The following is a 27,955-nucleotide window of genomic DNA, read 5'->3' as shown; positions in this document are numbered from 1 at the left end:
AAAATTAAATTATTACAAAACTTAAAATAATCGATTCTTATCTCGGAGTAGAACTAGTGAAAATAGCCTTGATTGAAAGTCGTTTCAACTAAATTATTCAAATTATTCGTTTCTGTCTAAATCGTTATCCAAACATTGCCGAAAACGTCATCGTGTCGAGAGTTGGATGTCGGTGGTATTAGTAGCGATAACCACTGCCGTCGTTCTCGCCATTACGTCCACCAGCCCCAAAACCATTTGAGCCTTGCTGCTCATAATTGTAGCCACCATTAGAGCCGCCTCCATTGCGGCCACCATTACCATTGCGATAGCCACCAGAACCACCATTGCGACCACCTCCTCCATTACCATTGGGGCGACCACTGCTATAGCCTTGGCCATTGTTAAATTGGCCACCACCGCTACCGTTACCGCCTCCATTGCGGCCACCTCCATTGCCATTTGGTCGGCCACTTGAATAACCATTTGCACCTAGATCTTGACCTCCAGGCCTGCCATTGCTATAGCCATTACCACCCAAATTTTGTCCATTTGGTCTGCCACTGCTATAACCATTGGCACCCAAATTCTGGCCTCCATTACCACCTGATCGGCCACCGCCTCCATTGCCATTGGAATATCCTCCATTACCGTTGCCATTGCTCCCAGGACGACCACTGGAATAGCCTTTAGCTCCCAAATTTTGACCGTTACTGTAACCTCCACCATTACCGCCACCACCACCGCCATTACGTCTGCCTTGACCATTTGGTGCACCACTCGAATATCCATTAGAACCCAAGTCCTGGCCATTAGAATAACCACCATTACCACCGGGGCGACCGCTGGAGTAACCATTTGCTCCCAAATCTTGTCCTCCGCTGTAACCACCAGAACCAGAACCGCCACCAGCGCCATTTTGCTCGTATGCATAGCCACCATCAGCGCCGCCAGCACCACCACCAAAACCACCAGATCCTTGACCAGCTTCGCCTTCATAACGAATTTGTGGACGATAACCGCCTTGGTCGGCTTCGTATTCAACAATCTGTTGGGAAAGAAAATATTTACATTAATTCCTAGATCAGAAGAAAATAACAACAATTAAATATAATTTAACTTTTGGTCTGTTTCAGAACTGCAAGAACGAAAAAGTTTTTGCTACGATAATCGATTTCTCTTTATGATTTCGGAGAAAATTATTAAACTAGTAGATTCTTGCAGATTCTGGAATTATTTAAAGAAAATTCATTGGAGTCCTGAAGACATTAGGTGTTTAAGATAGCTCTCACAGTTAAAAAATACTCAGTAACTTTTATTGTGAGAATTTCACCCTCTCTCTCTCTCTCTCTCTCTCTCTCTCTCTCTCTCTCTCTTAAATATTGCAACACTCAGTTGCAGTTGTTCGTACGTTTAAAATTTCTAGAAAATTAAATCAGTTTTGCAATTTCTATAATGAACAAGTTAAAAAGCAGTAAGCTATATAGGGATCTATACGACGTGGACCTACATAAGCATTGTTTTCATAAGCCATAACCATATTTAAATTCGAAAGTTGAAATAAACGGTGAATAATGTAGCTAAAATCATCAAAATACCGTATATAGGGAGATACCGTTATATCGGAGCTATACGAAGACCTTGACCAGTATAGGCAATTATCTGTCACAGGCTGTAGCATCCATTACGAACTTCAAGCACGACATCTCAAACAATTTCTGTGACTATTGTACCTAAAATCGTCAAAATACCGAATATAGGAAGGTAATGGGTATACTATGTTGTTCCCATTACAAACTTCAAATACCAAATTTTAAACAATTCCGGTGAATAATGTCGCTAAAATCAATAAAAGGTGCCGTTATATGGGGGCTATACGAAGACGTAGACTTGTATAGACACTTGTCTGTTTTCTGGACCTATATGACCCATTAACGAACTTAACCTGCCTACTGGCAAAATAAACATGTGTGCAAAATTTTACTTTTCTATCTCAATTCGTTCGGAAGATAGTAGACAGACGGACACCGCTAATACGACTTAGAATTTTACGCTGATCAAGAATATATATACTTTGTTGGGTCTGACATGAGTATTTCGAGGAATTACAAACGAAATGACAAAGTTAATATATCCTCTATAGTATGTATGGTGGAGGGTATAAAAGTTGTTATATAATGGTATAATACAGTGTTGAATGTTTACTATCTGAAAAATAATTAAAATAATTGCCTGAAATTGTTAAACATTTTCACATGATACAGGATAATTATTGCAGAGAAAATGTTCTCAGTAAGAGTTTATAAACTCGAACTAACTCGACTCTCAAAATTGCTCTCTTAACTGTTAAGGGACTCTCAGTTACGGGATTTTTGACTTATCGAACACTGCTTTGTAACATTTTTTTTTTTACAAAATATTGGGTAATCGACCAAAAATATATTCAAGAATTGTTGACAGGTGGACACATAAGGATGTCTGTTGAAAAAAGGAGAACTGAAACCGAGTTTGGCCTTAATCTGAAGTTTTTAAAGGGCAATTGAAACACGTAAAAAAGCTGTAAGTTCGCCCGGGCCGAACTTTGGATTCCCTCCACCATTTGGAACGAATTTGGCATAAGCCATCTCAATATTCAAATGCGAAACTAGAAAAATAATTTATGTGTTTGTTTTTTCTCTTTCGAGACGAGCTTAATGATCTGAAATAATTGTCGGTGAATAATGTAGCTAAAACCATCAAAATACCGAATATAATGAGGTACTAATGGGCTATACCAAAACGTGGACCTGTACGGACAATTTTCTGTCATAGGTTGTAGTATCCATTACTATATATAAAGTCAATAAAATCATTAAAATAGCGATTTTAGCGTTATATAGGGGCTATACGAAAACTTGAACTTGCATACAAAAATGTTTTTCGTAGGCTAAAGTACCCATTACAAACTTCAAATATGAAATTTGAAATAATTCCGGTAGATACTGTCGCTAAAATCATGAAAATATCGAATATCAGGAGGTACCGTTATATGGGGAATATACAAAAACGTGAACCTTTGTGGGATATATTATAATTATTTCGAGGAGTTACAAACGGAATGAAAAAGTTAATATCCCTCCATAGAATGGTGGAGGGTATAAACATATATATTTGTTCATATATAATATTCCTTTATGACAACTTCTCCGACAGAAAAATACTCAGTACCTTAAGCTCAGAGTATTCAAATTACATTGCCAACATTGTTCTTTTAACTCACTCTGGGTTTAAAAGCCAGCACCTATTGAAATTAGCCTTAGCCGTAGGGCGCAAGTACATAAGAAGCTTGAAGTCATGGCTGGGCATATTTTGTGACATTTCATAAAGGAATTACAGAGCCGCACTAAAATCCTGCCGTCGTTTTCCTTTATAATTTGACATTAATATGCCTAGCCATGACTTCAAGCTTTTTATGTACTTGCTCCTTTAGAGTGCAATTGACTTCCTTAGCTTCCTTAGCTCAGATAATAGCTATTTAGCTCGTTTTCGATGAATCGATAAATTCTGCTTACAAAAATATATCTCGGATTTACACTATTTTAAGTTTCATTTTTTTAAGGAACCAAACCTAAGAGAGACCGATATAGAAATATCGGAATCTTCAAACATCCAACCCATATTATCCCATTTTAAATATTTTATATTTCTTACTTGTTTTCTTCCGTCAGGCAATAGGACATTATATTGGCCTGTAGCCAAATCACCATCGCGCATTTCCGAATGACCAAACGATAAGCCACTTGGAGCATCTTCAACTTGATAGCTAAACTCATACTTAGCTGGTTCCTATAAAATGGATCAAACGAAAGACATTGACGAGATTGGAAAGCAAATTAAAAGGATTTAGTTGCGGAGATATACCCTTACTCTTGATTTATTTTCGTATTATCAATTCTTAAAGGAGGGTCACATAAAAAAACTGCTGTATGGCTTATTTCATTGGCTGATTTTGAAATTTCAAATTGAAATCGGTCACCATTGGAATTTATGTGTGGTTCTGACACTCCTCATCATTTTCGTCTTTTATAGCAGCTTAAGGGCTACAATTTTAATATATCCTTTTCTAGCTAATACTTTTATTAAACCCAAAGAATAATTTAAGTTTAATGCATGTTGTGATTCACAACTTAGGCCTTTGAATTGTCCCATAACGTCTAGCATCCATTAAAATAATATTACTTATTTTAGCTTTATGGCGCCCAAGCAAAAAACGGCTGACATAACTATATAACTATATATGATACAAGCCTGATATAATTGTTTTCTTCGATTGAGGAAAACCACAAAACATGAATGGAATATTGGATACAAAATTAGATTTTATATGGAAGGAAATATTGTTTTATCTAAAAATTGATAAAAAAAATATGAATTTATGTTAAACTGAATTTCAAATCGTCTTTTGTATTATTTAAAACAATACACATATATACGAACAGTCTCAAAGGACTTTTAGACTTAGGAAACACTCTGTCACTTGGAAAAATTCTAACTGGGGATACGAAGTCAAAAACAAAAGCCGAATTTTAGTATTTTGGACTTCTTTGACTTTTTAAGCCAACTTGGGCTAAAATCGATTTGCATTATTGGTCTTTGAGTTATAGGATTGCCAAACAGACGATAAGATCGAATTTGAAACTTATTGGCGGATTTTGTTACAAGAATATAAAATTAAAACAAAAAACACGTGAATCGTTGTATACTCTTTGTCGACGACCAACAATCTATGACCTCAAAATCGAATATCGATTACAAAAATTTTACTCTCACCACAGGCAAAAGTCGACTTCGACTTTTCAATAACAAAAAACGATTAATTGATCAATCGAAAGTCGATTTAAATATACCTATTACCAATTACACAATATTTTTTGATATTTTCAGGCCATATGATAAATATTCCAAGTCTTTTCAGCTGATAATTTGACAAAAAATCTACAAACTATTGTGAAGTTAGTTTCGCGAATAACAAAAAAGAAAATCTATTTTATAATCTATTTTATATGTAAGAATTTGAACGTATCTCTCTTCTCTAATATTCGTTTCCAATTTAGAACTGTCACTTGAAAATTCCTAATAACATGTTTACCCACTCAAGGTGAGGGTATATCAAGAATATGAATATATTTTGGCAGTTATTATTTTTTTGAAAGCATTTAGTAGAAGCGTGTTGTTTTTTTTAAGTTCAGCAAAATAAGAGCTCCAGTGACTGTTGTGATATTTACGAATGGTATTCATTTGGGGAAGGGTGCGATTTATGGTGCTTTGTATTTTACAGCAGAATAACAAAATAATGTTTTTAGACACTATACCCAATTATTCTGCTGGCGAGCCTTGTTGGGAAGCAAGAAATTTGGTTAGTACTTGATTACGGTTACTTACATTGTTTCCATCATCGTTGTATCCACCGGAGCCTCCTTGACCACCACCAGCACCGCCTTGCGAATAATCATAACCATCATTACCGCCTCCGCGACCACCACCACCAGCACCGTTACTACCACTTCCGAAACCTGGGGCACCATAAGTAGATGATGGACTAGAACCGCCTGAGCCTGGAGCGCCATAACTGGATGAAGGAGAACCGAAACCATTGCCACCGGCACCAGGAGCTCCATAGGTTGATGAAGGTCTGCCTGAACCACCATTTCCACCGGCACCAGGAGCACCGTAAGAAGATGAAGGTCTACCAGCACCGCCGCCATTACCATTAGAACCACTTCCAAAACCAGGAGCACCATACGAAGATGAAGGTCTTCCAGCACCACCACCATTGCCATTAGAACCACTTCCAAAGCCAGGAGCACCATACGAAGATGAAGGTCTACCAGCACCCCCACCATTGCCATTAGAACCACTTCCAAAACCAGGAGCACCATACGAGGAGGAAGGTCTTCCACTGCCACCTCCATTGCCATTGGAACCACCACCAAATCCAGGAGCACCATACGAGGATGAAGGTCTACCCGCACCTCCACCACCACCGTTGCCGCCGCCATTACCACCCGAACCAGGTGCCCCATATGAAGAAGAAGGTCCTTGGCCAGAACCCGATGAGCCACCTAGACCAGGTGCCCCATAACTACTCGATGGTGGCAGATATGAGTTAACTGGTGGTTCTGGCCTCGCCAGAACTGCTGTTATCACAAACGCCGCACACAGTAATTTCAACATTGTCTTATCTATTTCAGATTCAACTCAAACCTAACTAGCTTCAATTCGATTATTTCAAAAAAAATCTCACAGGATTATAAATAATCCTGATTGCAACAACTGATTTGGCTCAAGCTTTTCTATTCTTATGCCAACTGGAGTTCGTCTGCGATGACACTATGATTTCCTTTCCAGATTAACAACTCTTATCTCTGCTCTAGACCGACGATGTAATGGAAATCTAAACCGTTACTGATGGTCTCATCTCAAAATGCAGCAACTTTTATAGGAAAACATCTTTAGTCTGCCTTCGAAGGTAATCCGAAGTGGCTCACAGTGAAGTGCTACACATTGGAAAATCACTGACTCCGACCCGACTCCGAAGCCACCGTTACCACTGCCACTGCAATGTGGGCTATCATGCAACACTTACCAACTGGGTTGTCTGTCCTAAGCACCGAACAAACATGCTCATCATAGTTGCGACGACCTTACTACCCGTCTTAATAGTCTTTTGTCAAAAGCGAGAGGATGGCTGGCTGGCAGGCTGGCTGCCTGCCTTGTTGTCGAATCATGCATTTGTTAGCGTTGTTATTCGGCAATTTTGGTGTTGGCAGATTTTTGGTTGCCACAGTCATGTATTTGACAATTCTTTCACCTTAGATTCGTTTAGAGCGACAGCAGTCAGGCAGACGGACAGACAGAAGAACCATCACCATTCGTGTATCATGTTAGCCTCCATACGTCCCACATGCAACAACGACGGCAACGATTAACTATTTCTTCCTTTGGCATGAAATTAGTTGAAGGGATCTCTCCGCCAATAATGAGCATTCTTGGCGGAAATTGGAAAAAATTTGGCTTGTAAAATTTTGAGTAGAAAAAAAAAACTCCATGCATACATATGCACAGTAGATATCGTTGTAACCCGCAATTCGTTATTTGTCTTGTCCCTTAAAGTGTGCACATCTTTTGTTGAAATTGCATAAAATTTGGAATATATTTGGTTAGGGAAAAGTAGTTGCTAATGAATGACTATTTGCTTATTTGTAATGGACAAGGGTCGAAAGGAATGTTTAACATAAGTGGGGAAAATTAACAACGACATAAGCTAATAGCGGAATTAAACTTCAATTTATTATGGTAAAAAAAAAAAACAAAGAATAAAATGCATTTTATGGTTTCTCTTTGCTCCTGAATTTGCGCTAGATTTACTTCTTTTGTAATCCAATTTTTTTATTTTTTTTTATATTTTTACTGGATAAACTTAAACAGATTAGCTGAAAATTTCGTTTGAAGTTAGCCATGAAAACATATTCTGGCAACGTACAGAAGTTACACCTCGAAAAGTAAGTCAGACCGAATTCTTAATAAAAATAGCTTCTTGTTCCGCTAATGTGTTCACGAGTTTTACATTCCTTACACACCTCCGCAAAAGTACTCCTAATGTATGGCCTGTTCCAGAACTGCAAGAATATTAAAGATTTAAGATAACCGATTTTCCCAGTAAGGAAGGGTCAAAAGTCTATGCGTATTTAGTAGAACCGTAACAAAAAAGTTTATATTGGGAATTTATGTAAGTAGATCATACCAACTATGAACCAAATAATATAACGGTATAGTGCATGATATGACTTCGATAAGAATTATATTAAAAGACTATTTATTGGAGCAATAGATACTGGCCGACTTTCACCAAATGGTAAAATTTGGTTGAATATGAAAAAATCTATTCAAATTGGACTGATATTACATATATGGTGAGCAATAACCGGATGAAGATGTATATTGAAGCCATATAAAAATCTGAAACGATCTCGATAAAATTTGGCAGAGGTATTTTAGAGCAGTATCTGATGCCCGGTATCAATTATCGTTGTTGTGGATTGCATATTACGCATGTGAGGGAGCTATAGCTATATCTGAACAGATTTTCACTACAATTTGGAGCACTTGCTTTTAGGCTGAATTTCGTCGGAAGTGTCAAAATCCAGTTCATTTGAGCTGATATTAGTCATTTGGTGCACAATGAACCAGATATCGGATAAAGATATATATGGGAGCTATATACTAATCTGATCCGATCGCGATAAAATTTGATTGATGTATTTTTGAGCTCCATACGCTATCTAGAACAAAATATTATTCTTGTGGGTTGCATATTATGCACGTGAGGGACTTAAAACACCAAATCGGATGAAAAATATACATGGGAGCAATAGCTAAATCTGAACCGATTTTTTGCAAATTTGATGTACTTGCTTCAATACTGAATTCGGACGGATTTAGGTCATTGGGACTGATATTGGTCATTTGGTGCACAATTAACCCGATATCGGTTGAAGATGCATGTGGGAGCTATATTTAAAGTTGAATCGATTCCCGCAAATTTTATTAGGATTCGTCCTTGGGCCAAACAAATATTGTTTGGAAATTTTCATCTCAATCGTATAAAAAATGCGAACTGCATTTTGCTCAAAAAAAAAAAAAAAAATACATGGGTAGACGGAATGACATGCAAAAATCAACTCAGAAAGTGATTCTATGAAGATCCTCAAAAGGATCTATGGATCTATCTCGCTTCCTTTTTCAAGTTACAAACAAATGCATAAAGACATAATACCCTTATCACTGTGTGGGGTAGGGTAAAAAATTAACAAACTCTACGCATTTTTATTTAAGTACAGCAATTACTTCAAAAGCTACTTTTCGTATACCGGAAGCCAGATAGAACTCATCAGTCGATTTTGAAAACAAGAGCATATCTTCAAGCTAGCCGACTCAGGCCGCTGGTCCATATTTAAAGTGTTAAAAATTTTGGCTTGCACCTGCAGCCAATCTAACAAGTTGCTGGTTTTTATGGTTTAAGATCATTGACATTGACCTTGATTTCTGATTTTTTTTTTCAAATTATTTCATTAAAGAACACAGTATTTATGACGATTGAATGAAAATTGCTAGGCATTTGTATCACTTCTTCGTTTCCATTCTATCTACCCTCTATCTCATTTATTGTGCAGAAGCCATTGGGATAATTTCAACAATAGTTTATTTAATCTTAACACGATTTAATGAATTCAAAACACGACCCTGCCTAGTTATTCCTTAATCCACTCACTTCATTTAGCTCAAAAGTTTAACACCTGATTTTGATAATTCACGCGGTTTCGGAATGGACTTTTGGTAGAAAATGACAACATCCAAAAAAGACAAGTAAAGATACGCCAGTAAAAATGTGAATAAAAGATTTTTTGGGATATATATTTTTTTAATTTTTCGTAGTTTTTTTTCAATTTGTCATGAAGCTTACATTCGTTATTGTTTTGAATTCCGAATGAAAGATGAAGAAAGTTAAATTAGTGTGAATACGATGTTAAATGCTGATTTTTCTGACCAGAATTGCCGTCTAGCTTTCCATCTCCAGGACCTACAAGGCGGTTCAGCTAAAAGTTGCGAACAAATTCAAACAAACATGGGATTCATATCAAAACTTGAATCTACTCCTTTCATTTGCAAAATGATGACTCAAAATGCAAAATTCATTGGGACTGCAATCAATGAAATACTAAATATGAAGAGTCGCTTCAATATGCGGACTATACGAAATAGAAGAGCGAATTGAAAATTTAGTAAGAAATGAATCCTTCTTCCTGACCCATAAAGATACCTTAAATCTGGAGATTATGCGCCATGGTGAGTAATTATTATATTACTGTGCAACAGCCAATACTGGTGTTGGAAATTTCTGATTGGATAGTATTCGGTCAGCAGAAAAAAATCCAAAAGGATTTTGGGTTCTTAGGCCACACTTTTAGGGCCCATTTTATATATCTTAACTATCAAATACTTCACAATGCTTCGCAAAATTTACGATAGAGTTTTATATTTGATACAGTACTAAGGGTCACATGTATAATCATTTGTAGAAAAAAAGGGTCATGTCGCTCTATGTTTTGGTACAGTCCCCATATAAGGTTATATTTCGATTTAAAGTATTTTTTATATATTTTAGTCGTATATTTGAAACTAATTTGGGCAAATTTTGGTAATTTGAGTTTTTTAAAAATTATACGATTTGATATAACCCTCATATGAAGGTATCCCCTGATTTCTGCTATTTTTGTGGTATTGGCCACATTTTTCAATTTATTTGGCCCTTATTTGGCATTTTGGTTTCTCACGAGGTAGAAAATTGAAAATCATCGTAGAAAATTTTCAAGATTAATGGTTAATGTTTTGGAGTAGCATCCATATAGAGTCACCTCCTGATATTACTTATTTCGAGAGTCTTGACATACATTTTCCAATTGATTTGGTTAGAAATGTGTTTTTAGGCTACCTTGGGGTTAGAGAAAATGTAAAAACATAATCCATATATTTTTACTTTTATTCTACTCATTGGTAGCTAAAAAAAAACTAAATTAGAACGGATTCGGTTAAGAAATTTATCTAGGATCTTCAACATAACTAAAATCGACCGGTATCAATTTATAGCACCTATGTAAATTTGAATACCAGTCGTCTTAAGGGTATGTCAAATGCCAATTTTAATAATATGGAGGGTATATTCATATTCATACTATGGAGGGTATATTCATTTTATCGATTTAGCCATGTCCGTCTGTCTGTCTGTTGTAATCACGGATATCTTTCGAACGATTTTTTTTTTGCATACATGTTTATTTTGCCAGTAGGCAGATTAAGTTCGTAAATGGTCCATGTAGGTCCACGTTTTCATATAGCCCCCATATAACGGTTCCTCCCAATATCCGGTATTTTTATGATTTTAGCGACATTATTCACCGAAATTGTTTCAAATTTGGCATTTGAAGTTCGAAATGAATACTACAGCCTGAGACAAAAAATTATCTGTGCAAGTCCACGTCTTCGTATAGCCCCCATATAACGGTACCTCCCAATATTCGGGATTTTGATTATTTTAGCGACATTATTCACCGTAGTAATTTCAAATTAGGTATTTAGAGTTCGTAATGGGAACTACGAACTCTACGTATTTAGAGTTCGTAATGACTGAAAATTGACTATGCAGGTCCAGGTCTTCGTATAGGCCCCATATATCAGTACCTCCTTATATTCGGTATTTTGACGATTTTAGGTACAATACTCACCGAAATTGTTTGATTTGAAATGTTAACAGAATTTTTTGGCGAATGTTATCTTTTTTGAAAATTTTCAAATTCGTTCTAAATGGTGGAGGGTATTCAAAGTTCGGCCCGGCCGAACTTACTGCTTTTTTACTTTGACTGAAATCTTTAACGAATTGTTAGATTGACTTCAGTTGCAAACTATAATTACACCCTACACTAAACTGTGGTGCAGGATATCATGTCTTTGTGCATTTGTTTGTAACATAGACAAGGAAGCGATGTTCCTTTTGATGATCTACATAGAAATACATTCTGAGGCGATGTATTCATCTCCGGCCTTTGTCTACATATTTTTGTAAACAAAGTACAGGTCGCATTTATTGCCCAAACGAAATGAAGTTATTCAAAAATATTTACAAAAACAAAACTTTGCTGTGAAAAAGATCTGCCAATAGAACTTGAGTCGAACCTGGAGAGTTTCTAGTGTATAATTCGCATATGCTAATTTGCAATAAGTTCGAAATATATACTACTTTCCAGAGAACGGCCCTTGTAAGCCATCATCCACACCAAATATGCCTGATGAGCCGCTTAACCAACGGCGAAACGCGTCGCATAGTGGTGAGTGTGTGATAGTGTCTATCTGGCTTTCCTTTTCACTGCAAATTTCAGATCAATAAGCTCGTCTCGAAAGAGAAAACAAACATATAAATATTTTGTTTAGCCTAAGAATGAACCCTATTGAAATTGGAGATAATCGATCTAAATTTAGATATAGCTCCCAAATATATCTTGTCCAATTTTCGATCCATTGTACACCATCCGTCCGAATGGGATGGAATTTGGCACAAACGAACAACTTGAGCCTAGAAACAAGTAGGTCAATAGAAATCGTTGCAGATAGAACTATAGCTCCTAAATATATTGTTCTTCCCATTTATTATTTTTGTCCTCCACAGCCGTAACATGCACTCCGTAACAATGATATTTGGAAAAATATATCAAGTATAGCTCAGAAATATTATTTTTTTGCCGAGATTCAGATTTGTATTGTAGAGATCTTCAAGTTGATCATTGCCTTTTTAAAGAAACTAAGGCTGAAATCGATAAGTTAAAAAAAGTTTTAATTTAACCTTTAAAAATTTTGAAAAAATTGAAAAATTGGTTAACAGGTTTGAATTATCTGATGGTTCTCCAAAGAGGAAAAAAAGCTTCAAGTGTTGTTAATAATATCGAAACAAACAATTTAAGTCTCGATAATTTAATTACCTTAATTTAAGTACTTTTAAATTAAATTAATTTAATTACTTTACGATTTCGCCAAATCCTCCTCCTAATAGTAATAAATTAGTTTCTCATGATAATCGTAAAGACTCGGATGTTACTTCCAACGCTTCAACCTCAATCTCGAATTGTACGACTTCCAAAAGAGCATTTTCTAACCCACCTGCAATTGTGGTGCAAGCTCCTCCAAACCCTTCGGCTGCTGTAAATGTTGATGATCCATCAACTTCTAATCAGCTTGTTGTTATCGCACGTCGCAAAACAGTTTTTATATCCAGACTTCATCCTGAAACTTCTATCGTTAATATCCGTAATTATATGAAATCTAAGTTACGTGACGTAAGCGACAATGATTTAAACATCTTTAAATTTAACTCGTCTCAGGAGCGCGACATTTCGTCGTTTAAAATAACAGTTCCTAATAGACTTTTTAATACTGTTGTTAGTAGTTCGTTTTAGCCCGATGATATATTGGTAAAAGAATTTGTTTTTAGAGAACGCTCCAATGTAGATAAGTCTGTAAACATCGTAACTGCGCCAAAAAACTAAATGACGTCTGTCCGATTCTTTATCAAAATGTAAGAGGATTAAACACTAAGCTTAGAGATGTTTTCCATAAAAGTTTCTTTTCTGAATATAAAATAATTGCTTTCACTGAAACGTGGTTAAAACCTGATGTCCTGGACACTGAGTTATTCTCTGATAATTATTAAGTCTACAGAAAAGATAGATTATCGAAAAAAGGTGGTGGAGTTCTAAAAGCAGTTCATAACTCGATTCCTTCAGAAATGATTGATGTCTCAGCGGATCCTAATATCGAATTTATTTGCGCAAAATTAAATATCATTGGTAATACTATTTTCTTAACTTGTTCATATATTTCAACTAATTCTGAACTTGAAATTTATCTTAACCATGCAGATTTATTTGCAAAGGTGTCTTAATAATAATAATTCTGCATTAATTTGTTTAGGGGATTTTAACCTTCCTTGGGTATCTTGGACCTCAGGTGACAATATTCTAGATTACATACCTCTGACTTAGCCAACAGGTTTTGATAACTTTTGGGATAAGATATTTGAGCTTTGTCTGTACCAATTAAACCATGTATTAAATGTTAAAGACAGGTTGTCAGATTTAATTTTTTCGTCTTCAGTGAATATTTCGATTTCTAGATGCTCTCCCTATGTACTCCCTGAAGACAGTTATCACCCTACACTTTCGATAAACCTCGAATCAAGAAACGCTTCCCTGAATTATAATTCTGTTAATGCTTCTATTGATAGGCGTAACTTTGGGAAAACAAACCTTATTAAACTGCGCTCTATTTTATCTAACACTATATGGCATCTAAGTGATGACATTGACTTATGTGTCTCAAAATTTTATGAGCAATTTAATTTTGCATTATCTAGTTCTGTACCTATAGCAAAACAAAATTTAGATCAGGGTCTGCTTGATTTACCCCTTCACTGAGAGGTTTACGTAATTTGAAAGGCAGATTATTCAAAAAATTTAAAATGCCGAATACTGCACTGAACTATTCAAAGTATTATTCCGCAAGGAGTAGATACAACTCTGAAAACTGCAAATGTTATTCCCAATATTTAATAAAAATGAAACAAAACCTGCTACATAAACCCAAAAACTTTTTTAAATTTGTAAATTCCAAAAGGAAGACACATAAATTTCCCAGTAGTATGAAACTTGGCAGTAGTGAATCTTCTGACAACTTAGTGATTGCTAATTTATTTGCTGAGTTTTTTCAATCTTCTTATACCCAGAATACTTTTAATGGTTCTTACAGCTACAATATTGAGAAATTAAATCATTTTCCCCGTATTATCCTGACAGATGACGAAGTTTTCTATGGGTCAAGAACACTACGCTCCTCATTCTCTCCAGGCCCTGACGGCGTTCCAACGTACATTTTAAAATCTTGCGCTAGTGAAATTTCTGTACCTCTCACTAAAGTTTTTAATTTCTCCCTATCTAAAGGATATTTCCCATGCTTTTGGCAATCGAGCTTTGTTATTTCCCTGCATAAATCAGGAAATAGGAGTGTCATCAATAATTATAGGTGTATAGCTAAATTAAGCGCCATTCCTAAACTCTTCGAACTTTTGGTATCACGAAGAATATTACACTACATAAAAAGCATAGTTTCACCTTGTCAACACGGTTTCATGAAAGGTTGATCTACAATTACTAATCTATTAGAATTTGTTTGTCATGTTCAAAAAGGTTTTGTGAATAAGCAACAGACTGGTGTTATTTACACTGATTTTAGCAAAGCTTTCGATACGGTAGTTCATAAGCTCTTGCTTCATAAACTAGACTTAATGGGTTTCCCAACATCACTTTTAAACTGGACATCCTCCTACTTATATAATCGTACACAAAGAGTTATTTTTAATAATGTCTCTTTGAAGAATATCATTGTTTCATCAGGTGTACCCCAGGGAAGTCACCTGGGCCCATTACTGTTTGTTCTTTACCTAAATGACCTTCCAAACGTAGTTCGTTTTTCCAAAATTTTAATGTACGCTGATGATGTGAAGCTTTTTCTTCACACAAATTCACTTAGCGATCAAATCTCTTTACAATATGATTTATACTCACTCGTAAACTGGTGTAGTGCAAATGGTATGACCCTTAATCTAAAAAAATGCAAAAAGTTGTCTTTCTTTCGATCCCAACCTTTATTATCTAATTATTTTATTGGCTCCCACAAATTGGATAATGTTGATTCTTTCGTTGATTTGGGCGTAATATTAGATCCTAAGCTTCGGTTTCATTTGCATATTGGTTCTTGCGTTAATAAAGCGAAATCTTTAAAAGGATTCATCAAGCGCTGGTCTAAAGAATTTGATGATCCTTACGTAACTAAAAGATTATTTGTTAGCTTGGTGCGTCCAGTATTAGAATATGGCTGTATATTGTGGAGTCCATTTTATAAATTTTACTCTGATAAAATTGAATCAGTACAAATTCAGTTTTTAATTTTCGCTTTACGTGGTTTAAACTGGAACGTTTCCGAACCTCTTCCTCCTTATGAGAGTAGGTTATTGTTAATTGACCTTCCATCACTTGAAAGAAGACGTTTTATGTTAAGAACACTATTTATCATTAAACTAGTACGTGGTCTCATTGATTTTCCATTTCTTATAGGTGAAATATACCATAATGTTCCTTCTAGCAGAACTCGTAATTTCGAACCCTTAAAATTATCGTTTGCGAGAACTAACTATGAGCTTAACAACCCTATGAGGTCACTTTGTGTTATTTATAACAGTTTGTTTAACACTATTTGCTTAAGTAATCCATTAAATACAATAAAGAACTATATTGTACATATGTAATTTTATGTTTGTTTAATGAGTATTCATTAATTGTTTCATGTTTTTGTTCTTAACTCTCCAAACTCATTTTACGGCATCTTATCTATCGGCAGGGGCGGGTGTGAGAGGCGTGGGAACGAACGAAAAAAAGTCATAACATGCACTCCATAGTAACGATATTTAGTTCGAAATAACATAACTTTACCTCAGTCAAATTGAGTAAATTCGATTAAATTATAGCTTTTATAGGGTCGTTTTAACTTATTTCAAATTTAAACCGCTCTAAAGCCTTAATACGCAATTAATACCTAAATTGCCAATATGAATGTTCATTTGCTGCACGTAACTCTACTTAATAGTCATAGTGGTGTAGGTTATTATAAATTTATTCGGTTTTTTTTAATTTTTCTTGTTTATTATTTAACCTTTATTGCAGCCTCTTACTTTAACTTTCTAGGGGATTCCAGGCAACGTCGTTTTTAAAACCTCTACACTTAAAAATGATCCTCCGATGTTTTCGTATCCAGCGGTTTTCCATAGCACTCTATCCAATTCCTGCAGTAATACAACTTAAAGACGGAAACTAAATGATATCAATGAGGATCTTGGATGTGACACCGTTTCGACGGTTTGTTACACCAATTGAAATCACAAGAAGCGTTGTCAATATAGGTATTTGCGCTGAAGGGACACAATTACCAAACTCTGCAGAGGAACAACTCAATCACGTACCGCTTACTACAATCAATTAAAGGAACTTATTTTAACCAATGTGTGGACCACAAAGTGGCTTTCCTTCGTAAAATGTAAGATATGTTTACGACATCATTCCATAACGGAAATTTGAAGATGTGAACACTTCGTCAGCGCCATTCATTGGAAACATGAAACACAATCATCTTAGCAATTTTGAAGATCAATCAAATTTAAATTTGTACAACTAAAAACATTAAGTTCGTTCAGACCGAACTGCAATCGAACCTCCACTACCAGCTAAAGAAAACATCTATATATATTAAAGAGGAAAATGTTTGTATGTAATTTATGGACGCGAAAACCGCTACACAGATTTTCCTGAAAATTTCTAATTATCTATATATATAAAAATCAATTGTTGTTCGTTGGTAACGGAATCAGTTGAGAACGGGTGAACCGATTTGAATAATTTTTTGTACAAACATTTGTCATACCCCGAGTTAGGTTTTTAAAGAAAAAAATATTGACCACGCCTACTTTTACGCCCACTATTTTGATTTATCTAAAATCCTTATATTTGCCAAATTAATGAAGATATCGGTTTGAGAATTATTACACGGGATACTGCTGGCTTTCTATCCAACCGCGTAAAAATGTGAAATTTTGAACATTTTGACTTTTAAAATGTACAATAGTAATGTTTTATTTTGCATGATTTTTTTCCATTTTGACTTACTATTTTCGAATGTACATTTGTAGTGTTTTTTTTTTGGAATTCTAATATGATGTGCAGTTTTTTTGGGTAGTATAAAGCGACAACGGATAAAACTGTTATTTATAGTTTTTATGTATTTATTGGGTAATACGAATAATATCATTTCAGAAGAGAATAAGATATGAAAATTCTAAAATCGGGAAAAATCGAAAACTTTTCAATGAAATCGAATTTCAAAATAATTCAATCCTTTCTTTTCTCTATATTGAAGTATACATTTCTTATTGTTTTCAATTCTGGATGAATAATATTAAATATGAAATGAGTGTGTAATACGATGTCAAATGGCGATCTTTCATGTATAAAATTGGCATCTAGCTTTTAACTCCAGGACCTTCAGCTGGAAGATGCAAACACATTTATACAAACAAAAATGACCGAAAAAGCGTTATGGGGTTCACTTCAAAAAGTGGACCTGTTTCTTTCATATGACAATAATTCGTCCAATGAGAACTCAAAATGCAAAATACATTGGGACTGCAATCCGTGAAATACCGACTATAAAGGACGCAAAATAGTAGAGCGAATTCTTTCCAGAAATTTTTTCCAAACATTCAAGATACCTTTAATCGCTTTGGCAGGTCATGATATGGATCATAACCCCCGATAACGGAACAATCCGATATACTTGAAATATTCTACATTTTAACCATATTTTTCGAACTAATTTTGCCTTATGTTGATAATTTAAAAAAAAAACATCCTTGCAAGAAATTATCACGTTTTAGTATCACCATCATATGATTTAAGGTATTTTCGGGGTCTTGGCCACTTTTTCCATTTTTTGGCCCTTATTTGACATCTTTGTTTCTAAGGGGGAAGAAAACCTCTTCTCATAAAATTTTTATTTTTCGGAAAAGGGACCATCATAGTCTTGAGGCTACATTGGGTAAAAAAACCTGAGGTAGAAAATCATCTTACAGATAATTATCCACATATGCATTTATTTAAGTATAGTCCTCTCGTTAGTATACCCCGAAGTCCACTTTCCCAACCAATGTGTGGTCACAAAAGAAAATTTGGTATTCTATTGAATTTGTAACCCCAAGAGAATATTGGTTGGGAACGTAGATTTGGGATGTACGTCTATATGAAATAAACCCCGAAATGTCAATCTGCGACTTATTCAGTCGGAAATTGTGGCAGAAACATGAAAAAATACGAAATTAGAAAGTAACACGAGACCGAACATTTCTTTAATCGTCATTGAATTACACTACTATGAAAAATGTGGACTTTATTGGATCTCCATCGCACAATTTAAATGACAAAAAAATTATGCCCAAAAGAGTATTTTTTTTTTTTTTCTTTTGACTATTCTGACAACATTCTGTAAAAAATTAATTTCTATTTAGTCATGGAGTCATTATTTATAATGAAAATTGTGCCGCTTACATAAGTCAGATCTGTGATTTATTATCCTTTAAAAAATACGCATTAAAGACTAAAAGTACGGGCCGGCAGCGCGGACCGGGCCAGCTAGTACTATATAATATCGCCTGAAAGTAACAAAGGCTATATACATTTTTGAAATTTCACTTGGAACTGGAGATATATACGGATACAGTCTCCAAATTTGGAATGTGTAACGGAATTTGGAACAGAAATAAAATTGTCAAATTATATTGAAATCGATTCAGATTTGGATATAGTTCTCATGTATACTTTCGGTCGATTTAATATATTTGGTGCATTAAACACGCTGGGAAACATTTCAATGAAATTTGGAATGTGTGTAAAAAATCTGTTAGCCAAATTAAATTGAAATCGGTGCAGATTTGAATATAGGTCCCATATAAATGAAATATGGAAGGTGTGACGGAATTTGGTGTAAAAGTAAATTTTATCAAACTACATTGAAATCGGTTCAGATTGGGATGTGATTTTATTAAGAAGCATTGACCCTTAACGCCTTTGCAATGGTATTAGGCTAACAGCAAAAAACTACACAACACTTTAATTGAGGATACGATTATTACGGGGAAGAATGTTGCTACCTCAAATGCAATAATTGCACTCAAATTTAAAAGATTACAGTTTCCTACACGCTTGGCATTTGCTATGAAATGAATAAATCCGAAGGACAAACCCTTCGTGTATGCGGGTGTATATATACCTACATACACTATGTTCTGAATATCGGGAGGTACCGGTATATGGGGGCTCTACGAAAATGTGGACCGATATATATCATTATCAATACCAACCATCCTATACATAATACCCACACTTGTGCCAAATTTCAAGCTCTACATCATACAAAGTGGGTTGTATCCTGATTTCAGCAGAATAATCTCACTTTGAGTAGAATATTGCAATTTTCATATCCTATGAAGGGTATACTAAATTTGTTAACACTTTGAAATATATATTTAGACCCCATTATGTCGATTTAGCGATATCCGTTCGACTGTCTGTCTATGGAAACCATCCTACCTTCCGAAGAAAATAAAGTATGTTAATGAAATTATACTTAAGGTGGGAGTACATAAAAGGCTTTTATGACTGCCTGGTTTCTTCGTATAGAAACAAAGGAGTTTTAGGTAAACTAAGTTCGAGTATATGCCGCTTTGTTCTTTTCCGAAGAAGCCAGCCAATGACTTAAGCCAGTCAAATAATCATTTTAGGTATTCTCACCTTTAGATGTGACCTGCAGGAAGTTTGGTAATTAAAATAGGCTTTATGGGTTCTGGTATGGGCCCCATGCAACTATACAGAGATATAAGGTTTTCTTTGGGAGTTTTATATATATATATATTCAGATAAGATGTTCCCAGTATGTAGGAAACAACCTTGCAGTGAACTGTATATAAATGATACAGATATCTGGTATTTTGATGATTTGTGCCACAGATTTCATCGGAATTGTTCAAATTCGGAGTTTGTAATAGCTTCTAGCTACCTTCTGTGAGAGAAAATTTACTATATAAGTCCACCTCTCCCTATATTTAGACAATTTTAGCTACACTTTTCACCAGAATTATTTCGTATTTGGAATTAAGAGTTCGCAGTGGGCACTACTAAAAATTGGACACAAATTCACGTAATCGTTAGCTTCCATATAACGGCACTTCGCAATAATCGGTATTTTGATGATTTTAGCACCATTTTTCAACAGAATTATTTTAAACTTGGTATTTGGAGTTCGTAAACGGTACCAACTTCTCTGGCAGATAATTGACTGCAAAAGTCCACGTTTTCGTATAACCCCATGAAACTGTCACACCTGATATTCTCTTTTGAAAGAAAGTTGATACAACTTCTGTCGTAATAAGGACAACCTCTCAATGAGATTCATTCTCTCCAATGAAAAAGTGTTTTTTGAACTTCCATGTGTGTTTGATGGCTCCATGTGATGTTACATTATGTGATTTAAGATAGTGTTCAGTTATATATCTGTGACTCCAAAAAATTTTCATGAATAACAATAACAAAATCATTTTGTTATATATCTGTGACTCCAAAAAATTTTTAAAAATTTTCATAAATAACAATAACAAAATCATTTTGTGCATGAGATTTTTTTATTGAATCACCTAAAGTTTAAGATTGTATCTAGTTTTTACACTATGTTACAGGGATATGAGGTTGCATAAATGCCATAACCCTAATGGATATGAGACCATTATGTGTGTGCGTATAGGTTTTAAGATACTCTTGCTGTTTTTATTCCCAAAAGCGTCCAAGTATTGCAAATCTATTTATGTACGGCAGTGCATGAAATTAGTTTTTAAATGGAGATGTGTCATATTGGACAAGTTCTGAGTAGAAGTGAAAATACTTTTAACTTACTTTAATATATATTTTTATTGTCATTTTGTTCGTATCTTTTACGACGTATTCATTCATTCCTCTAAAAAAACACTTATAACACATGTCATAGACTTACAGCAATAATATTTGTGAATGGATGGATGTGCATTTAAATCTATGATGATATTTGCATGAGTGGATGAAATTTTTATCATTTCTTTTTTTGGAGTTCCTTAGGAAAATGGGACATTTACGAAGCAGAAGTGTAATGAAAATTTCCTATAAAAAGGTTAGAGGAAATAGATAAATGGTTATGGGAATATACAATTTGTGGTTGTTTAAGGTAGATGAGTTCTCTTTTCGATATTATGCCACATTCGTTACTTTTAAATATTTGTAAACTTATCGTATAAATAGTTTATATTAAAAAAAAAAAAACATTATACTAGATTATCATCATAATAGTCATAATAGTCTAGTGGAATAGCCTTATTTGACAAATAATTATCCTAATCTGTTCAAATATTCCGTTTGATTGAAAATCATAGTCCATAAACATTGCGTTGTGACGTTATCGATCCGGGCTAAATTTTGTAGTTTAGTAACGATAACCACTGCCGTCATTGTCGCCATTTTGACCACCGGCACCAAAGCCGTTTGAACCTTGTTGTTCGTAGTTATAGCCATTATTGCCGTTGGAACCACCGTTTCCACCACCATTACCATTGCGATAGCCACCACCTCCATTGCCGCCATTACGTCCTCCACCATTTCCGTTGGGACGGCCGCTGCTGTAACCTTGGCCGTTATTATTTTGTCCATTACCGCCATTACGTCCACCATTACCATTGGGAGCACCGCTTGAATAACCATTAGATCCTAATTCTTGGCCACCTCCTTGACCACCGCCGTTGGAATAGCCATTACCATTGCCGTTGCCTCCGGGACGACCGCTAGAATAACCATCAGCACCCAAGTCTTGACCGCCGCCATTACCACTTCCAGCACCACCACCGCCGCTACCACTACCATTCTGTTCATAATCATAGCCATCAGCCCCGCCAGCACCACCCTGACCATCTTGATTGGCCTCACCCTCATAACGAATCTGGGGACGATAACCTTCTTGATCTGCTTCATACTCAACGATCTGGATGGAGAAAAATTAGGAAAAATGTTAATTACGAACAATTTGTTGTTATTAATTTCAAATACATTGTATGAAATATTCAGAATTGAAGTGAAGGAAAAATATTTATACATTTTGATTTAAAAACGATTATAATCTTTAAAACATATGGGAATTTTTCAAATTCCAAATTTAAATTGGATTTGAATTCCAAAAAATGTAAAGAAAAAATGTATATTTATATCGGAAAGTTTCGAAAACGCACGCAGTAAACTTGCACGATTTGTCCCTATATTCCGCTAAAGACTTGATCTGTTCCAGAACTGTAGGGATGTTAAAATATTTATGTATTATGTATATATGATAACCGATTTACCTTTACGATACATACTGTGAATTATATTTTCATATGGAATGTACCAAGAATATAACAAATGACTCGAAAAATATTATATATTTCTCATGGGATGTAAGCACCACTGCGTAAACTGCACCATTGCAAATAGTGGATCCCCACCTTTCTTCGATTGCTAATTTTCGACTTATATCAACAATGTCTACGATATAAATTTCTGTAAAAATCTGATCTTAACGACTTGAGACTGCAGCCAAAATATCCATGTGCAACACTTAGGTATATGTTGACAATTTTCCAATACAAAAATGTTCTATCTTTAAAAACACAGGAAATTAATTTGAATACTTGAATGGACATCAAACCTAGGAAGCATGAATGTAGACTGGGAAACCCAGGAGACAGTATACTACCTCGTAACTTCTTCTCACCACGGAAACAGCTTCTAAAACATTCAGGGCATGTGTTATTATATATAACTATTATATACAGGGAAAGATGAAAAAACTGCAACCAACTTCAGACTGCTGTCATTTCTAAGCCACTCGTCCGACAGCTGTTAAAATTATTCCAGTGACAGCTCATTATACTGTTTATAAGTGTACAAAAGTATTTTGATGAGAATTTTCCAGAAAAAAAAGTTATTCCTGATGGATTTCAAAGGTGATAGTGTGATTTCTTTATATTTGGCTGGAAAACCACAAGTGGCTATCGTTAGAGCACTCCAGCATTTAAATGTGAATAAATCTTTTGTGTCTCGTACCATCGCTCGTTACCGTGATACTGGTAGCGTAGTCCGACGTCAAGGAAGTGGATGGAAGAAAACAGCAACATCATCAGAAATGGTTCGAAAAGTAAAGAAGCGACTTGATCGAAACCCGAGTCGCAGTGGTCGAAAAATGGCTCATGAGCTGAATATATCGCAATATTCCATTCGGTAAATATTGAAAAATGAGCTCGGGGTAAAGCAATTGAAATTCCAACAAGTGCAAGTACTTACACCGCAACAGAAAGAAAATACACTCAAAAGTGCTAAAGAGTTGCTTCGCTTGGCCGAAAGTGGTGAACTGCCGAATTTGGATTTCTCCGATGAGAAAACATTCGCTGTCCAGCAGTTTGTAAACATACAAAATGTTCGTATTTACTTGCCAAAGATGGTGGAGATGGTGTGGGCCGCCATAACAGCCGATGCTCGCTCTCCGCTCGTATTAATAGACCGTGGCATCAGAATAAATGCCGAACATTATAGCGAAATTATTCTGGAGGTTGAGCATGCAAACATTTTGGCCGCAGACCTTGGACATTTCAACAGGACTCAGCACGAGCCAAATATGGTTACAAAATGAGGATCCTCGCTTCATTTCCAGCGCACAACCCGTTGAACTATTGTGTCTGGATTATTTTGGAAAGCAAGGTTGGCACTTCAAAAATACCAAAGTGTCGATCACATTTCGTATATCTCCATTATAACTGTACGTCCCTTTATATTGTATTTGGACAATTCAGGTTCTACTTTTCACCAGAATTATTTCGTATTTGGAATTTAGAGTTCGCATTGGCTAAAAAATGCATACACAAATTCACGACCTCGTTAGCTCCCATATGACGGTACCTCCCAATATTCACTATTTTGATGATTTTAGCTTCATTTTTTCAAAAGAATTATCCTTAACTGGGCGTTTGGAGTTCGTAATCGGCACCACCTTCTCTTGCAAATAATTGACTGAAAAGGTTCACGTTTTCGTGTAGACCCATATAACTGTAGCATTTGATATTCGTATTTTTATACCCTCCATCTTAGTATGGAAGGTATAATAAGTTTTCCATTCCATTTTTGTTATAATACCTAGAAATATACATTTTAGACCGCACAATGTATATATATCTTGATCAGCATAAAATTCTATGTCGATTTAGCAATGTCCGTCCGTCTGCCCTTCTATCCGTCTGTGGAAATCCCTTTAGCTTCCGAACGAAATAAAGTAGGTTGATAAAATTTTACTTAAATGTATACTATGTCTGCAGGGCTTTTGGTATTTAAAATAGGCTTATACGTTCGCAATGGATGGTACAGCCTATGACAGAAAATTGTCTGTATAGGTCCACGTCTTCGTATAACCCTCATATAACGGTACCTCTCAATATTCGGTATTTCGATGATTTTAGTGACATTATTCACCGGAATTGTTTCAAATTTGGTATCTATAGTTCGTAATGGATATTACAGTCTATGACAGAAAATTGTCTGTACAGGTCCACGTTTTGGAATAGCCCCATATAATAGTACCTCCCTATATTCGGTATTTTGATGATTTTAGCTAAATTATTCACTGATTTTTTCAAGTTTCGCATTTGAATATTGTCCAGGTCCACGTCGTCGTATAACGGCTACATTCGGTATTTTTAAGATTTTAATAGAATTGTTAACGGATTTTATTTTTTGAAAATTGTCAAATTCGTTTCAAATGGTGGAGGGTATTCAATGAACTTACAGCCTTTTTACTTGTTTTAGATTCCAAATGGTAGATGGATTAGGGCCAGCCGAACTTAGCTGCGTCTTTACAAGCTTATACGGTTTTTTTGTGTTTTTTGAAAATTAAAAGAATTTACTTTATTTGAAACTAATAGTTTCAGGGTATGAAGAATTTTTAAGATAGTCTGTGGAAAATACTGTATTTAGTTCCAAGGAAATGATGTGGATCTGTTAAATTTGAAACCTTTTTGGTGGACAATTGGGGAAGAGAAATATGTATTACGAAAGTTAACAAAGTATATATCTATCGCATATTCAAGCAATTTTAAAACACTATCAGATGACAATAGAATCTAAATTTTGTTGAATTGATTGTGCCTTTTTAAAAAGGGAAACATTTGATTATTCCATCAATGGGGTGTTTTTGATCGCAAAACTATGTGGTCACATCAGCCAATGAGAAGCTGGCAATAATGTTATGTTTTTACTCGACCAAGCGCTTCATATATGCTTTTTCCCCCTTGCGTCTTTGCTTGGAAATGACGGTCTTTGCTATATAACTTTAAATTTTTAGATGTTTTTTTTTTTTGAGAACTGAAATAAATATTTCAAGGTGTTACCATATGCAAACTACTTGAGACTATTTTCTACCATAGAAATTGCAATTTTAACTATTTCGAATTTTTTGGTTTTCATCTTCTTACTTGTTTTCTTCCATCGGGCAATAGGACATTATATTGACCAGTTGTGAAATCGCCATCACGCATTTCCGAATGGCCAAACGATAAACCACTTGGAGCATCTTCGACTTGATAGCTAAATTCGTATTTAGCCGGTTCCTATAAAATGGATCAAATCAAAGCATAACGGATGAAGGCAGAGTTTGAAAAGGAGTAGAAAAAGCAGAGCAATAAGCACATGTGGAAGCTAAATTGTTTGTCTGTAGGTGACTGATGGCGTTTCTGTTCCGGTAGCCCAAGTGGTTGTTTGTGAATTAAGATTGTGTTTGTTAGCAGGAGGAGGAGAGACAGAGAGATACAGAAAACAAGTTGTACATTTTTGTGATGTAAGTTATGTCCTGTGCAACGTGTGTTGTCTTTCATGTTTTGTTTTGTTTTCATGTGGGAGTATAATTTTTGAAATCGGAATCAAAGAATTCAATATCCTCAAGTTTGGTGTTGAACCTTGTTGTTTTGTACCTTTGACCATAAGCTTGTTTCGTTTGTTTTGTTAATTGTTTACTTACATTGCTTCCATCGTCACCGCCGCCGCCGCCGCCGCTGCCACTTCCTCCGCCATTCTGAGAGTAATCGTAGCCATTATCACCGCCACCATTGCTACCGCCACCATTACCTCCATTGCGACCTCCACCTTGATTGGGTGGCAAATATTCCTGATTAGGTTGACCTCCACGACCAGCACCGCCACCATTGCGACCTCCATTACCCGAAGCAGGAGGGCCGTAACTATCTGATGGTCTGCCACCGCCGTTGCCATTGCCATTAGATCCACCAGCACCAGGAGCTCCATAGGTGGATGAAGGTCTGCCACCACCGTTGCCATTGCCATTAGAACCACCAGCACCAGGAGCGCCATAGGTGGATGAGGGTCTGCCACCACCGTTTCCATTGCCATTAGAACCACCAGCACCAGGAGCTCCATAGGTAGATGAAGGTCTGCCACCACCGTTGCCATTGCCATTTCCATTAGAACCACCAGCACCAGGAGCGCCATAGGTGGATGAAGGTCTGCCACCACCGTTACCATTGCCATTGGAACCACCAGCTCCAGGAGCTCCATATGAAGTGGAGGGACGACCACCACCATTACCGCCGCCTGGTGCTCCATAACTGGAAGAGGGAGTTCCAAATCCATTGCCATTAGAACCGCCACCAGCACCGGGAGCACCATAACTTGAAGAAGGTCTACCACCACCGTTGCCGTTGCCATTGGAACCTCCACCTGCACCGGGGGCACCATAACTTGATGAGGGTCTACTACCAGAACCGCCACCACCATTGCCATTTGATCCACCGCCTAAGCCAGGAGCACCATATGAGGAGGAAGGTGCCCCACCATTGCCACCACCCAAACCTGGAGCACCATAGGAAGATGAAGGAGCTTGACCGGATCCTCCGGCACCACCACCTAAACCTGGTGCCCCATAAGAATCCGAAGGTGCCAAGGGAGAACCACTGGAACCACCAGCACCGGGTGCTCCATAACTACTCGAAGGTGGTAAATAAGAGTTCACGGGTGGCTCTGGCCTCGCCAAAACCGTTGTTATCGCCAATGTCACACACACCAACTTCCACATTGCACTTTCTTGTTTCTCGTTCTTATTGCTCGACCTAATTAACGGACTATGTGAACTCCTCGGTTCAGGATTACAAAAATAATCCTGTTCTCAAAAAAATACGAGAACTTTTGTTTTTTGGATCGCCTGCGGTTCGAACCTCTTGTTCTTTTCTCTCTACAAAACCGTTGGTATGGAAATCCAAACAATAACTGATGTTTTCCTCTCGAAGTGCTGAAATATTTATATGAAAATAAATTTCGTCTTCCAACAGTGTGCTGCCGCCACAGAATGTTACACATTGAACATCGCATCGATGCCGAGCGACAATGCCGTCAATGATCGTCGTGGCGGAGGCAAGGCGGACACAAGGCAAGCGATCTAACATACGATCGGCTTGTATGTCTGTCAGTCAGTTTGTCCCAGCTATTGTGAACGTCTCCACCCGATCATTAGTCCAACAGTTTGCTCGTTTCTATGTCGGTCGGTCCGTCCGTCTGTCTGTCGGTCTGCCCGATCCTCACGCTATGCAGCGAGCTGTCAGAAGCGAGAGGATCTTTGAATTATGAATTTT

At 36.2% G+C, this 27,955-nt stretch overlaps 1 protein-coding gene across 1 annotated transcript; it reads right to left on the bottom strand.

Annotated features, from left to right (window-relative positions):
* Positions 1-32: 32 nt before the first annotated feature.
* On the bottom strand, positions 33-27,566 carry LOC101889176 (pro-resilin). Its single transcript, XM_059125063.1, has 5 exons — positions 26,332-27,566; positions 21,735-22,278; positions 5,344-6,215; positions 3,670-3,804; positions 33-1,027 (listed from the first exon to the last, which is right to left on the bottom strand). The coding sequence occupies exons 1-5, from the start codon at positions 27,400-27,402 to the stop codon at positions 179-181; spliced, it is 3,471 nt and encodes a 1,156-aa protein (XP_058981046.1). The 5' UTR covers positions 27,403-27,566; the 3' UTR covers positions 33-178.
* Positions 27,567-27,955: the final 389 nt, after the last annotated feature.

Source organism: Musca domestica, unplaced genomic scaffold (assembly GCF_030504385.1).
Source record: "Musca domestica strain aabys unplaced genomic scaffold, Musca_domestica.polishedcontigs.V.1.1 31, whole genome shotgun sequence".
NCBI classification, from domain to species: domain Eukaryota; kingdom Metazoa; phylum Arthropoda; class Insecta; order Diptera; family Muscidae; genus Musca; species Musca domestica.
The sequence above is the reverse complement of the archived record's forward strand: the minus strand, read 5'-3'. Positions and strand labels throughout refer to the sequence as shown.

Coding starts and splice junctions, on each gene's coding strand:
- LOC101889176 (XM_059125063.1), bottom strand. CDS start 27,402: ATGTGGAAGTTGGTGTGTGTGACATTGGCGATAACAACGGTTTTGGCG. Junction 22,279..26,331: donor GCGGTGACGATGGAAGCAAT/GTAAGTAAACAA, acceptor TTCTCCATCCAG/ATCGTTGAGTATGAAGCAGA. Junction 1,028..3,669: donor TGCCTGACGGAAGAAAACAA/GTAAGAAATATA, acceptor CTTTCCCAACAG/ATTGTTGAATACGAAGCCGA.